General features: G+C 45.2%; 1 protein-coding gene across 16 annotated transcripts in view; it reads left to right on the top strand.

Moving 5' to 3' along the window:
* Positions 1-13,249, top strand: part of atp8b4 (ATPase phospholipid transporting 8B4) — a 57,163-nt gene that overhangs the window by 35,083 nt on the left and 8,831 nt on the right. For all 16 annotated transcript variants that reach the window (XR_006757116.1, XR_006757124.1, XR_006757117.1 and 13 more), the window contains 7 exons: positions 402-513; positions 706-811; positions 2,012-2,153; positions 3,051-3,234; positions 6,229-6,452; positions 8,285-8,368; positions 8,825-9,070. Coding sequence is in view for 7 of the 16 variants with exons in the window: in XM_045688633.1 (XP_045544589.1) it covers positions 402-513; positions 706-811; positions 2,012-2,153; positions 3,051-3,234; positions 6,229-6,452; positions 8,285-8,368; positions 8,825-9,070 (1,098 nt within the window). In the remaining 9 variants the exon portion in view is untranslated. The remainder of the gene's footprint in view (positions 1-401; positions 514-705; positions 812-2,011; positions 2,154-3,050; positions 3,235-6,228; positions 6,453-8,284; positions 8,369-8,824; positions 9,071-13,249) is intronic.

Raw genomic sequence — 13,249 nt, 5'->3', positions numbered from 1 at the left:
ACTGACTTCTAGACTGATATATAGGGTGACCTATAGACTGATATATAGACTGACTTCTAGACTGACTTCTAGACTGATATATAGACTGATTTATAGACTGACCTATAAAGAACAGAGAGGATGGACTGGCTGCTCTCTATGAGGAGATAGAGGGTTGATGTAAGACTGACCTTTAGACTGACTAGAGGCAACAGTATCCTAGATGCCCTGCCGTTATGCCCCTTGATCAAGGCACTTTAACCCTTCAGCTGCTCCAGGGACGCTGCACCGTGGCTGACCCGGTCTTCAAACCGCTGCGTTTTGTGGGTGTGTTCTCAGGGCTTCCACTGGTTGTTTGTTTTCCCTCCCTCTCTCTCTCTCTCTCTCTCTCTCTCCCTCCCTCTCTCTCTCTCTCTCTCAAGCTTCTTGGAGCCACAGCAGTAGAAGACAAACTACAAGAGGGGGTTCCTGAAACAATCGCCTGTTTGACCCTGGCCAGCATCAAGATCTGGGTTCTCACTGGGGATAAGTTAGGTAAGCGCCAAATGAAGAGATGGACCGATGTTTTTTAAACCGTCGAGTTTACTCCCTATACAAAGACATTACTTTTGAGTACTACTGATATAGATTGCTGTATTGTTGGGAAAGAGCTTGCAAGAATGATGATACATTGACAATACTGTACATAAAATTGGAGGTAACGTGACCTATTCTGTGCGTTTGCAGAGACAGCGATGAACATCGGCTACTCTTGCAACATGCTGAGAGACGATATGAACGAAGTGTTTATAATATCCGGACATTCTGTCTTAGAGGTGCAGCAGCAACTCAGGTTAGGCCTCAGGGTCATTGAAACAGACTCTCAGTCATGACTATACCTGTAGGTAATCAATCATCTGTTATTGCAGGCTTTCTAGAGTTTCAGGCTGAGTTTCTGTAAAGCACTTTGTGACAACTGATAAGGGGGGGGGGGGATTTTATAAAGAAATGTAAAATAAAAATACATTTGAATGATTGACCTGCATGTTAAAAGGCGAACCTGCTCCCTCAGCAGGTTTTTTTGAGAGTTAAAGTGAGCGCTGGCTCGCTGGCTCGCTGGCTCGCTGGCTCACTGGCTCGTCGCTGGCTCGCTGACTCGCTGGCTCGCAGGCTCGTCGCTGGCTCGTCGCTGACTCGCTGGCTCGCTGACTCGCGCTGACTAGGTCACGTGACAAGGTCCTCCAGGGGATTCTGATTCCTCCTTCCTCTTTAGTTGGACTAAGAACTTGTTATTCTCCCAACAATTGATCCCAAAGGGAAGCAATCACCATGCCAGCCTGCCAGCCAGCCAACCAGCCAACCAGCCAGCCAGCCAGCCAGCCAACCAGCCAGCCAGCCAGCCAGCCAGCCAGCCAGCCAGCCAACCAGCCAGCCAGCCAGCCAGCCAGCCAACCAGCCAGCCAACCAGCCAGCCAGCCAGCCAGCCAACCAGCCAGCCAGCCAGCCAGCCAACCAACCAGCCAGCCAGCCAGCAAACCAGCCAGCCAGCCAGCCAACCAACCAGCCAGCCAGCCAGCCAGCCAGCCAACCAACCAGCCAGCCAGCCAGCCAGCCAGCCAGCCAGCCAACCAGCCAGCCAACCAGCCAGCCAGCCAGCCAACCAGCCAGCCAGCCAACCAGCCAGCCAGCCAGCCAGCCAGCCAACCAACCAGCCAACCAGCCAGCCAGCCAGCCAACCAGCCAGCCAGCCAGCCAGCCAGCCAGCCAACCAGCCAGCTGTTGTTTTTTTTTTTTTATCTGAGTGAGAGGAAAAGAGAGATCATGAACATTCATTGTAGTGTCCTTCTATTTCTATATTTGGACATTAAAATTGAAATTTTTGTCATTTAGCAAACTCTCTTATCCAGAGAGACTACAGTTAGTGCAATCGTCATATGGTAGCTAACAGAGACAGCCACATCTCACAGTCATAACAAGCAAATGTGTCCCCCAATGACATCTGTTAATGTGTTGTCGTCGACCCCCCCCCTCCTCCCTTCACTCTTGTCTTTAGGAGTGCAAAGGAGCACATCCTAGGCCTGGGCAGAGTCAGCAGTACTGTAGATGTGGAGAAGACAGATGAGTTCTCAGAGGATTCTGTATTTGAAGAAACCATCATAGCAGAGTATGCCTTAATCATCAATGGACACAGTCTGGTAAGGAGGATTCCTCCTTTGTTTCTCTACATACAGTGAAATAGCTTACCAAACCTAGATGCCTGGACTATATTTTCATCCCTGTTGAATGTGGGTTGTGTGTCTATCTGGTATGGACCGTTTAATATCTCTGTTCCTGTGGCGTCTGCTGAGTCTGCTTAGTCTCTAATGAGCAGACTGCTGGTGATTAAGGAGTCTCCCAGCTCTGTGAGAGAGGCTGTCATTAAGACAGACAGACACAGACAGACACAGACAGACAGACACAGACAGACAGACAGACAGACACAGACAGACAGACAGACAGACAGACAGACAGACAGACAGACAGACAGACAGACAGACAGACAGACAGACAGACAGACAGACAGACAGACAGACAGACAGACAGACAGACAGACAGACAGACAGACAGACAGACAGACAGACAGACAGACAGACAGACCGACCGACCGACCGACCGACCGACCGACCGACCAGGATTCTCATCAGTAGACAGAGTCTCACATTATTACAGCATCACTGCTCCTAGTCCTAGAGCTGTGACTCAGCTTCGGATTCGTAAAATCTTTATTGTTCCAATGCTGGGCAATTCATTTATCAGCAGACAGATCCTCCACTGCTTTGCTCCTAGACCTGACTTGTCTCACACTCTTGTACTCGGGTACACACTGAACCCACACTGTTTGCCACATCCTGGCTCTGCTCTGCAAGAGGGCTGGGATGTTAACCAGTTCTGTGGTGTTTAACATTGCAGGGTTTAATAGGCCTAATGTGTCTGTTTCTCTGGCGGTGTTGCAGAGAAAAGACACAAGATCATTTTAATTCTAACCAAAATGCACAATAAAATATTATAATAAATGTATCTCTTTATCTCCTCTCCTATTAAACCCCCTTTAGGCCCATGCCCTGGAGCCTGAGCTGGAGAAGGTCTTTCTGGAGACAGCCTGTCTGTGTAAGACAGTGATCTGCTGTAGGGTGACTCCCATGCAGAAGGCCCAGGTGGTGGAGCTGGTCAAGACGAACAAAATGGCTGTGACTCTGGCCATAGGAGACGGAGCCAATGACGTCAGCATGATCAAGAGTAATACATAGGTTACGTTATATTCAGCTCACGGTGTTGCTCAGTCAGCAGCAGATATGAGCAGCAATGAACGGGGTTCACAGGATGACAGGAAGGACACAAGATCAGTTGGAAAACAAAGCATGCACTCTATCATTTAGGAACTATCTTCCTTTATGTTCAATCATGAGTCTAAATACAAAATCTGGTGTGAATCTGATGTATGTTTCATGAGGAGAAGAGGATTTTGACCAGTAGGGTTCAGTATGCAAAGAATGAGTTGCTAATAGTTTCATTGTTATTTGAGATATCAATACAAATTCAATGTGCTTCATCTTAGGGACATCCATATTAGAGATGACAAGTTTCTAGTTGATAAAAATGTACATGTAAACTGCGCGCCTGCTCGGCCGCGCACCCCCTCCATGACCGCTGCGAAATGAAATACCATGAGGTGTAGAGACGCAAGAGATTCAACTTCACTGAGTTCGCCCCATTAGTTTGCACTATATAAACGTTTTTTTCTGTGATTGAATCAACATTATATCACTCCCCTTTTCAATACAACAATCCAAAACAAATCATGATTTTGTTGTAGGCAGAGCCAGAGTGCAACAGAGTAGAATTCTATTGGTGGTGTAACCCAAGAGCAGTCTTTCAATCACCCCCGAGGGAATACGCTTTTCAGATCAGTTCAGAGCGCACACATTTGTTGGTATTCTTTGCTAGTTAGCGAGTTATTAGCCCAGTTATAGATAAATATAGGACAGCAATGGGGAGTTTCTGCTTCCTACAAGAGAACAAAACGTGTTGGCTACATTTCAAGCCGTCTTTGAAAAGCAAGTCAGGTAAGAAGCGTATATCTTAATTAAAGGGGCAGTGTTGTATCTCTATATCTCAATTCAAGGGGATTTATTGTCATGGGAAACCTATGTTTACATTGCCAAAGCAAGTAAAATGGATAAACAAAAGTGAAATAAACAATCAAAAGTGAACAGTAAATATTACACTAACACAAGTTACAAAATAATAGAGACATTTCATATATCATATTACATCTATGTACAGTGTTGTAATGATGTGCAAATAGTTAAAGTACAAAAGGGAAAATAAATAAACATAAATATGGGTTGTATTTACAATTATGTTTGTTCTTCACTGGTTGCCCTTTTCTTGTGGCAACAGGTCACACATTTTGCTGCTGTGATTGCACACTGTGGTATTTTACCCAGTAGATATGGGAGTTTATCAAAATTGGATTTGTTTTTTCAAATTCTTTGTGTATCTGTGTAATCTGAGGGAAATATGTGTCTCTAATATGGTCATCGTTTTGGCAGGAGGTTAGGAAGTGCATCTCAGTTTCCACCTCATGTTGTGGGCAGTGTTGCACATAGCCTGTCTTCTTTTGAGAGCCAGGTCTACCTACGGCAGCCTTTCTCAATAGCAAGGCTATGCTCACTGAGTCTGTACATAGTCAAATCTTTCCTTAAGTTTGGGTCAGTCACAGTGGTCAGGTATTCTGCCACTGTGTACTCTCTGTTTAGGGCCAAATAGCATTCAATATGTCAATGAATTATCTTTTTGTTTTCTCATGATTTGGTTGGGTCTAATTGTGTTGCTGTCCTGGGGCTCTGTCTGTTTGTGTTTGTGAACAGAGCCCCAGGACCAGCTTGCTTAGAAGAAGCCAGGTTCATCTCTCTGTAGGTGATGGCTTTGTTATGGAAGGCTTAGGAATCGCTTTCTTTTAGGTGGTTGTAGAATTGAACAGCTCTTTTCTGGATTTTGATAATTAGCGGGTTTCGACCTAATTCTGCTCTGCATGCATTATTTGGTGTTTTACATTGTACCCGTAGGATATTTTTGCAGAATTCTCCATGCAGAGTCTCAATTCGGTGTTTGTTCCATTTGGTGAATTCTTGGATGGTGAGCGGACCCCAGACCTCACAACCATAAAGGGCAATGGGTTCTATAACTGATTCAAGTATTTTTAGCCAGATCCTAATTGGTATGTCAAATTTTATGTTCCTTTTGATGGCATAGAAGGCCCTTCTTACCTTGTCTCTCAGATCGTTCACAGCTTTGTGGAAGTTACCTGTGGCGCTGATGTTTAAGCTGAGGTATGTATAGTTTTTTGTGTGTTCTAGGGCAACGGTGTCTAGATGGAATTTGTATTTGTTGTCCTGGTGACTGGACCTTTTTTTGGAACTCCATTATTTTGGTCTTACTGAAATTTACTGTCAGGGCTCTGGTCTGACAGAATCTGTGCAGAAGATCTGGGTGCTGCTGTAGGTCCTCCTTGGTTGGGGACAGAAGCACCAGATCATCAGCAAACAGTAGACATTTGACTTCAGATTCTAGTAGGGTGAGGCCGGGTGCTGCAGACTGTTCATGTGCCCTTGACAATTTGTTGATATATATGTTGAAGAGGGTGGGGCTTAAGCTGCATCCCTGTCACAACCCACGGCCCTCTGTTTTTGCCAATTTTTGTTGTTTGTGTACTTGGATTTTATAATGTCGTATGCTTTTCCACCAACACCACTTTCCATCAATTTGTATAGCAGACCCTCATGCCAAATTGAGTCAAAAGCTTTTTTGAAGTCAGCAAAGCATGAGAAGACTTTGCCTTTGTTCTGATTTGTTTGTTTGTCAATTAGGATGTGCAGGGTGAATACGTGGTCTGTCGTACGATAATTTTGTAAAAATCCAATATGACATTTGCTCAGTACATTGTTTTCACTGAGGAAATGTACAAGTCTGCTGTTAATGATAATGCAGAGGATTTCCCCAAGGTTGCTGTTTACGCATATCCCATGGTAGTTATTGGGGTCTAATTTGTCTCCACTTTTGTGGATTGGGGTTATCAGTCCTTGGTTCCAAATATTGGGGAAATTGCCAGAGCTGAGGATGATGTTAAAGAGTTTAAGTTTAGCCAATTGGAATTTGTTGTCTGTATATTTTATAATTTCATGTAGGGTCTCTCTCTCTCTCTCTCTCTCTCTCTCTCTCTCTGTCCAGCTGCTCATATAGGTGTAGGTATATCAGGTCAGGAGGGCATGCAGGCTGTGCTAGCCTCCGACTACTCCTTTGCCCAGTTCCGCTATCTGCAGCGTCTCCTGCTGGTCCACGGCCGCTGGTCCTATTTCCGCATGTGCAACTTCCTGTTCTACTTCTTCTACAAGAACTTTGCCTTCACCCTGGTGCACTTCTGGTTCGGCTTCTTCTGTGGTTTCTCAGCTCAGGTAATTAAAAGTGACTATATATATGTATACTGCTCAAAAAAATAAAGGGAACACTAAAATAACACATCCTAGATCTGAATGAATGAAATAATCTTATTAAATACTTTTTTCTTTACATAGTTGAATGTGCTGACAACAAAATCACACAAAAATAATCAATGGAAATCCAATTTATCAACCCATGGAGGTCTGGATTTGGAGTCACACTCAAAATTAAAGTGGAAAACCACACTACAGGCTGATCCAACTTTGATGTAATGTCCTTAAAACAAGTCAAAAGGAGGCTCAGTAGTGTGTGTGGCCTCCACGTGCCTGTATGACCTCCCTACAACGCCTGGGCATGCTCCTGATGAGGTGGCGGATGGTCTCCTGAGAGATCTCCTCCCAGACCTGGACTAAAGCATCCGCCAACTCCTGGACAGTCTGTGGTGCAACGTGGCGTTGGTGGATGGAGCAAGACATGATGTCCCAGATGTGCTCAATTGGATTCAGGTCTGGGGAACGGGTGGGCCAGTCCATAGCATCAATGCCTTCCTCTTGCAGGAACTGCTGACACACTCCAGCCACATGAGGTCTAGCATTGTCTTGCATTAGGAGGAACCCAGGGCCAACCGCACCAGCATATGGTCTCACAAGGGGTCTGAGGATCTCATCTCGGTACTTAATGGCAGTCAGGCTACCTCTGGCGAGCACATGGAGGGCTGTGCGGCCCCCCAAAGAAATGCCACCCCACACCATGACTGACCCACCGCCAAACCGGTCATGCTGGAGGATGTTGCAGGCAGCAGAACGTTCTCCACGGCGTCTCCAGACTCTGTCACGTCTGTCACGTGCTCAGTATGAACCTGCTTTCATCTGTGAAGAGCACAGGGCGCCAGTGGCGAATTTGCCAATCTTGGTGTTCTCTGGCAAATGCCAAACGTCCTGCACGGTGTTGGGCTGTAAGCACAACCCCCACCTGTGGACGTCGGGCCCTAATACTACCCTCATGGAGTCTGTTTCTGACCATTTGAGCAGACACATGCACATTTGTGGCTTGCTGGAGGTCATTTTGCAGGGCTCTGGCAGTGCTCCTCCTGCTCTTCCTTGCACAAAGGCGGAGGTAGCGGTCCTGCTGCTGAGTTGTTGCCCTCCTACGGCCTCCTCCACATCTCCTGATGTACTGGCCTGTCTCCTGGTAGCACCTCCATGCTCTGGACACTACGCTGACAGACACAGCAAACCTTCTTGCCACAGCTCGCATTGATGTGCCATCCTGGATGAGCTGCACTACCTGAGCCACTTGTGTGGGTTGTAGACTCCGTCTCATGCTACCACTAGAGTGAAAGCACCGCCAGCATTCAAAAGTGACCAAAACATCAGCCAGGAAGCATAGGAACTGAGAAGTGGTCTTTGGTCACCACCTGCAGAACCACTCCGTTATTGGGGGTGTCTTGCTAATTGCCTATAATTTCCTCTTGTTGTCTATTCCATTTGCACAACAGCATGTGAAATTTATTGTCAATCAGTGTTGCTTCCTAAGTGGACAGTTTGATTTCACAGAAGTGTGATTAACTTGGAGTTACATTGTGTTGTTTAAGTGTTCCCTTTATTTTTTTGAGCAGCGTATATATATTATTTATTTTTGTATTTTTGTATTTTTTGGGGAAACGTAGGAACGATATGTACTTAGGGTAGTTTTCTTTGTTCAAAGTCTCTTGAAAATAAAAAACAATAATCAGATACAAATGCTATTGCATTGGAGCACCATTATAAGTACATCAACGTTTCATATTTGTAAACATTTTGTATACATTTTTTTTTCTTCACTTTATTCCTTCTTCTGTTCTTAGACGGTTTATGACCAGTGGTTTATCACTCTCTTCAATATAGTCTACACATCCCTGCCAGTTCTGGCCATGGGGCTTTTCGATCAGGTAAGAACTGGTATAAACTTCATACAATGGCAACCCTCCGAGCCATCTTTCACTTTCCTTTACTTACTTACTTTCTTTTTTTCGTTTTTTTTTTTCTTTTCAAGATTCTGCCAAGTCATACAGGTGAATATGTAATGTTTTTAGATCCCATTTTTCCTGTGTCCTAACAAAATATCCTTAGGGACTCTAAACTTCTAACTACCTCTACCCCACCTAAACCTTAATTACTATCCTTATCCTCACCCAAACTCTAACTCAATATCATTTAGAGCCGGTAAACTGACCAGGACACAGGTTAAGCCTAGTTCTGAACTAAAAAGCCTACCCAATGGTGAAAGTCCATTAAAGTGCTTATTAGTCCAGGACTTAAGCTAAATCTGTATCCGGGAAACCAGACAATGTAGTCCAGCGTACACAAACACACACACCTCTCATCACAACTCTTTTCATCCCCAGGATGTGAACGAAGCCAACAGCCACCGCTACCCTAGCCTGTACCGTCCAGGACAGCTCAACCTCCTGTTCAATAAAAGACAGTTCTTCCTGTGTACGCTGCAGGGGATGGGTACCTCCTTCCTCCTCTTCTTCATCCCCTACGGAGCCTTCTGCCTCGTCGTCAGGGACGACGGATCACACATCTCAGACCAGCAGGCTTTCGCCGTCATCATATCAACATCCTTGGTCATAGTGGTGAGCGTTCAGGTAAGAGACATAGTCAGATGGCTCATTCATCACAAAACCCACTGATATTGCCAACTACTTTCATGATTTTTTTTTAATTGGCAAGATTAGCAAACTTAGGGATGATATGCCAGCAACAAACGCTGACACTACACATCCAAGTATATCTGACCAAATTATGAAAGGGAAGCATTGTAATTTTGAATCCCGTAAAGTAAGTGTGAAAGAGGTGAAAAAATTATTGTTGTCTATTAACAATGACACAGGGATCTGACACGTGGATGGAAAATTACTGAGGATAATAGCGGACGATAGAGCCACTCCCATTTGCCATATCTTCAATTTAAGCCCACAGGACAGTGTGTGCCCTCAGGCCTGGAGGGAAGCAAAAGTCATTCCGCTACCTAAGAAAAGTAAAGCCCCCTTTAATGGCTCAAATAGCCGACCAATCGGCCTGTTACCAACCCTTAGTAAACTTTTGGGAAAAAATGTGTTGTGTTCTTTAATGTAAACCTCTCCAACAAAATCCAGGTAGAATCAAGAATTCCCCAGGGCAGCTGTCTAGGCCCCTTACTTTTTCCAATCTTTACTACCGACATGCTTTGAGGAAAGCCAGTGTGTCTATGTATGCCGATTACGCAACACAATACATGTCAGCTACCACAGCGACTGAAATGACAGCAACACTTAAAGAGCTGCAGTTAGTTTCAGAGTGGGTGGCAAGGAATAAGTTAGACCTAAATATTTCAAAAACTAAAAGCATTGTATTTGGGACAAATCATTCACTAAACCCTAAACCTCAACTAAATCTTGTAATGAATAATGTGGAAATTGAGTTGAGGAGACTAAACTGCTTGGAGTAACCTGTCATGGTCAAAACATACTGATACAACAGTAGCTAAGATGGGGAGAAGTCTGTCCATAATAAAACGCTGCTCTAACTTCATAACAACACTATCAACAAGGCAGGTCCGACAGGCCCTAGTTTTGTCGTGTGGTCAGTTGCCAACTGGCTCAGAATAGGGCAGCACGGCTGGCTCTTGGATGTACACAGAGAGCTAACATTAATAATATGAATGTCAATCTCTCCTAGCTCAAAGTGGAGGAGAGATTGACTTCATCACTACTTGTATTTGTGAGAGGTATTGAGATATTGAATGCACCGAGCTGTCTGTTTGAACTACTGGCACACAGCTAAGACACCCATGCATACCCCACAAGACATGCCACCAGAGGTCTTTTCACAAGCCCCAAGTCCAGAACAGACTATGGAAGGCACACAGTACTACATAGAGCCATGACTACATGGAACTCTATTCCACATCGAGTATCTGATGCAAGCAGTAAAATTAGATGTAAAAAACAGATAAATATACACCTTATGGAACAACGGGGACTGTGAAGAGACACACACATAGACACATGCATACACACACACGACAACATTTCTCTCTGCCCCCGCACATTGACTTTGTACCGGTACCCCCTGTATATAGTCTCCACATTGTACCGGTACCCCCTGTATATAGCCTCCACATTGACTCTGTACCGGTACCCCCTGTATATAGCCTCCACATTGACTCTGTACCGGTACCCCCTGTATATAGCCTCCACATTGACTCTGTACCGGTACCCCCTGTATATAGCCTCCACATTGACTCTGTACCGGTACCTCCTGTATATAGCCTCCACATTGACTCTGTACCGGTAAACCCTGTATATAGCCTCCACATTGACTCTGTACCGGTACCCCCTGTATATAGCCTCCACATTGACTCTGTACCGGTACCCCCTGTATATAGCCTCCACATTGACTCTGTACCGGTACCCCCTGTATATAGCCTCCACATTGACTCTGTACCGGTACCCCCTGTATATAGCCTCCACATTGACTCTGTACCAGTACCCCCTGTATATAGCCTCCACATTGACTCTGTACCGGTACCCCCTGTATATAGCCTCCACATTGACTCTGTACCGGTACCCCCTGTATATAGCCTCCACATTGACTCTGTACCGGTACCCCCCTGTATATAGCCTCCACATTGACTCTGTACCGGTACCCCCTGTATATAGCCTCCACATTGACTCTGTACCGGTACCCCCTGTATATAGCCTCCACATTGACTCTGTACCGGTACCCCTGTATATAGCCTCCACATTGACTCTGTACCGGTACCCCCTGTATATAGCCTCCACATTGACTCTGTACCGGTACCCCCTGTATATAGTCTCCACATTGACTCTGTACCGGTACCCCCTGTATATAGCCTCCACATTGGCTCTGTACCGGTACCCCCTGTATATAGCCTCCACATTGACTCTGTACCGGTACCCCCTGTATATAGCCTCCACATTGACTCTGTACCGGTACCCCCTGTATATAGTCTCGCTATTGTTATTTTACTGCTGCTCTTTAATTACTTCCTAGTTCCTTTTAATTGTTCCTTTTATTTCTTATTCGTATTTTTTAAACTGCATTGTTGGTTAGCGGATTGTAAGTAAGCATTTCACTGTAAGGTCTACTACACCTCTTGTATTCGGCGCATGTGACTAACACAATTTTATTTTTATTTGATATGCACTATACACAGGTGTACACGTGGATTTTGTGTTATAGATATGTGGTAGTAGAGTAGTGGCCTGAGGGCACACATTTAATGTTGTGAAATCTGTTGTGAATGTATTGTGATGTTAGCCTCCTTAATGTTAGCCTCCTTAATTTTGCTGGACCCCAGGAAGAGTAGCTGCTGCCTTGGCAGGAACTAATGGGGATCCATAATAAACCCCAGGAAGAGTAGCTGCTGCCTTGGCAGGAACTAATGGGGATCCATAATAAACCCCAGGAAGAGTAGCTGCTGCATTGGCAGGAACTAATAGGGCTCCATAATAAACCCCAGGAAGAGTAATTGCTGCCTTGGCAGGAACTAATGGGGATCCATAATAAACCCCAGGAAGAGTAGCTGCTGCCTTGGCAGGAACTAATGGGGATCCATAATAAACCCCAGGAAGAGTAGCTGCTGCCTTGGCAGGAACTAATGGGGATCCATAATAAACCCCAGGAAGAGTAGCTGCTGCCTTGGCAGGAACTAATAGGGATCCATAATAAACCCCAGGAAGAGTAACTGCTGCCTTGGCAGGATCTAATGGGGATCCATAATAAACCCCAGGAAGAGTAGCTGCTGCCTTGGCAGGAACTAATGGGGATCCATAATAAACCCCAGGAAGAGTAGCTGCTGCCTTGGCAGGAACTAATGGGGATACATAATAAACCACAGGAAGAGTAACTGCTGCCTTGACAGGAACTAATGGGGATCCATAATAAACCCCAGGAAGAGTAGCTGCTGCCTTGGCAGGAACTAATGGGGATCCATAATAAACCCCAGGAAGAGTAGCTGCTGCCTTGGCAGGAACTATTGGGGATCCATAATAAACCTCAGGAAGAGTAGCTGCTGCCTCGGCAGGAACTAATGGGGATCCATAATAAACCCCAGGAAGAGTAGCTGCTGCCTTGGCAGGAACTAAAAGAGATCCATAATAAACCCCAGGAAGAGTAGCTGCTGCCTCGGCAGGAACTAATGGGGATCCATAATAAACCTCAGGAAGAGTAGCTGCTGCCTCGGCAGGAACTAATGGGGATCCATAATAAACCCCAGGAAGAGTAGCTGCTGCCTTGGCAGGAACTAATGGGGATCCATAATAAACCTCAGGAAGAGTAGCTGCTGCCTCGGCAGGAACTAATGGGGATCCATAATAAACCCCAGGAAGAGTAGCTGCTGCCTTGGCAGGAACTAAAAGAGATCCATAATAAATACAAATACAAGCCTGTTATGTCTGTAGGCATGGTTTTATTTACATTTTCTGCGCTGTATCCAGCTCACATCTACAGTATGTTAGGTGTTCAGGTGAGTACGGTAGGTTTCTTGTTCAATCCTTCCTGGGTTTGTGTTTAGTTTTTGTTTTGATACCTCGTGCCTTGGTTGCTATGGCAAAGGTATAAATGATTAATCAGAAGAAAAATAAGAAAATGCCTCCAGGCTCTGTTAGTGGGAGATGGCCAGGTGAATGTGTCTCGGCTGTCGTAGAGACGGGACCAAAGTGCAGCGTGGTTGTAGTTCCACATTTTATTTAATCCGTGAAACTTTGCAAAACATAAATAACTGAATATGACAAAAACAACAAACCGTGACGCAGACAGAA

Source organism: Salmo salar, chromosome ssa10 (genome assembly GCF_905237065.1).
Source record: "Salmo salar chromosome ssa10, Ssal_v3.1, whole genome shotgun sequence".
Classification (NCBI taxonomy): Eukaryota; Metazoa; Chordata; class Actinopteri; order Salmoniformes; family Salmonidae; genus Salmo; species Salmo salar.
Note: the sequence above shows the minus strand (reverse complement) of the source record. Positions and strands in the feature narration are given on the sequence as shown.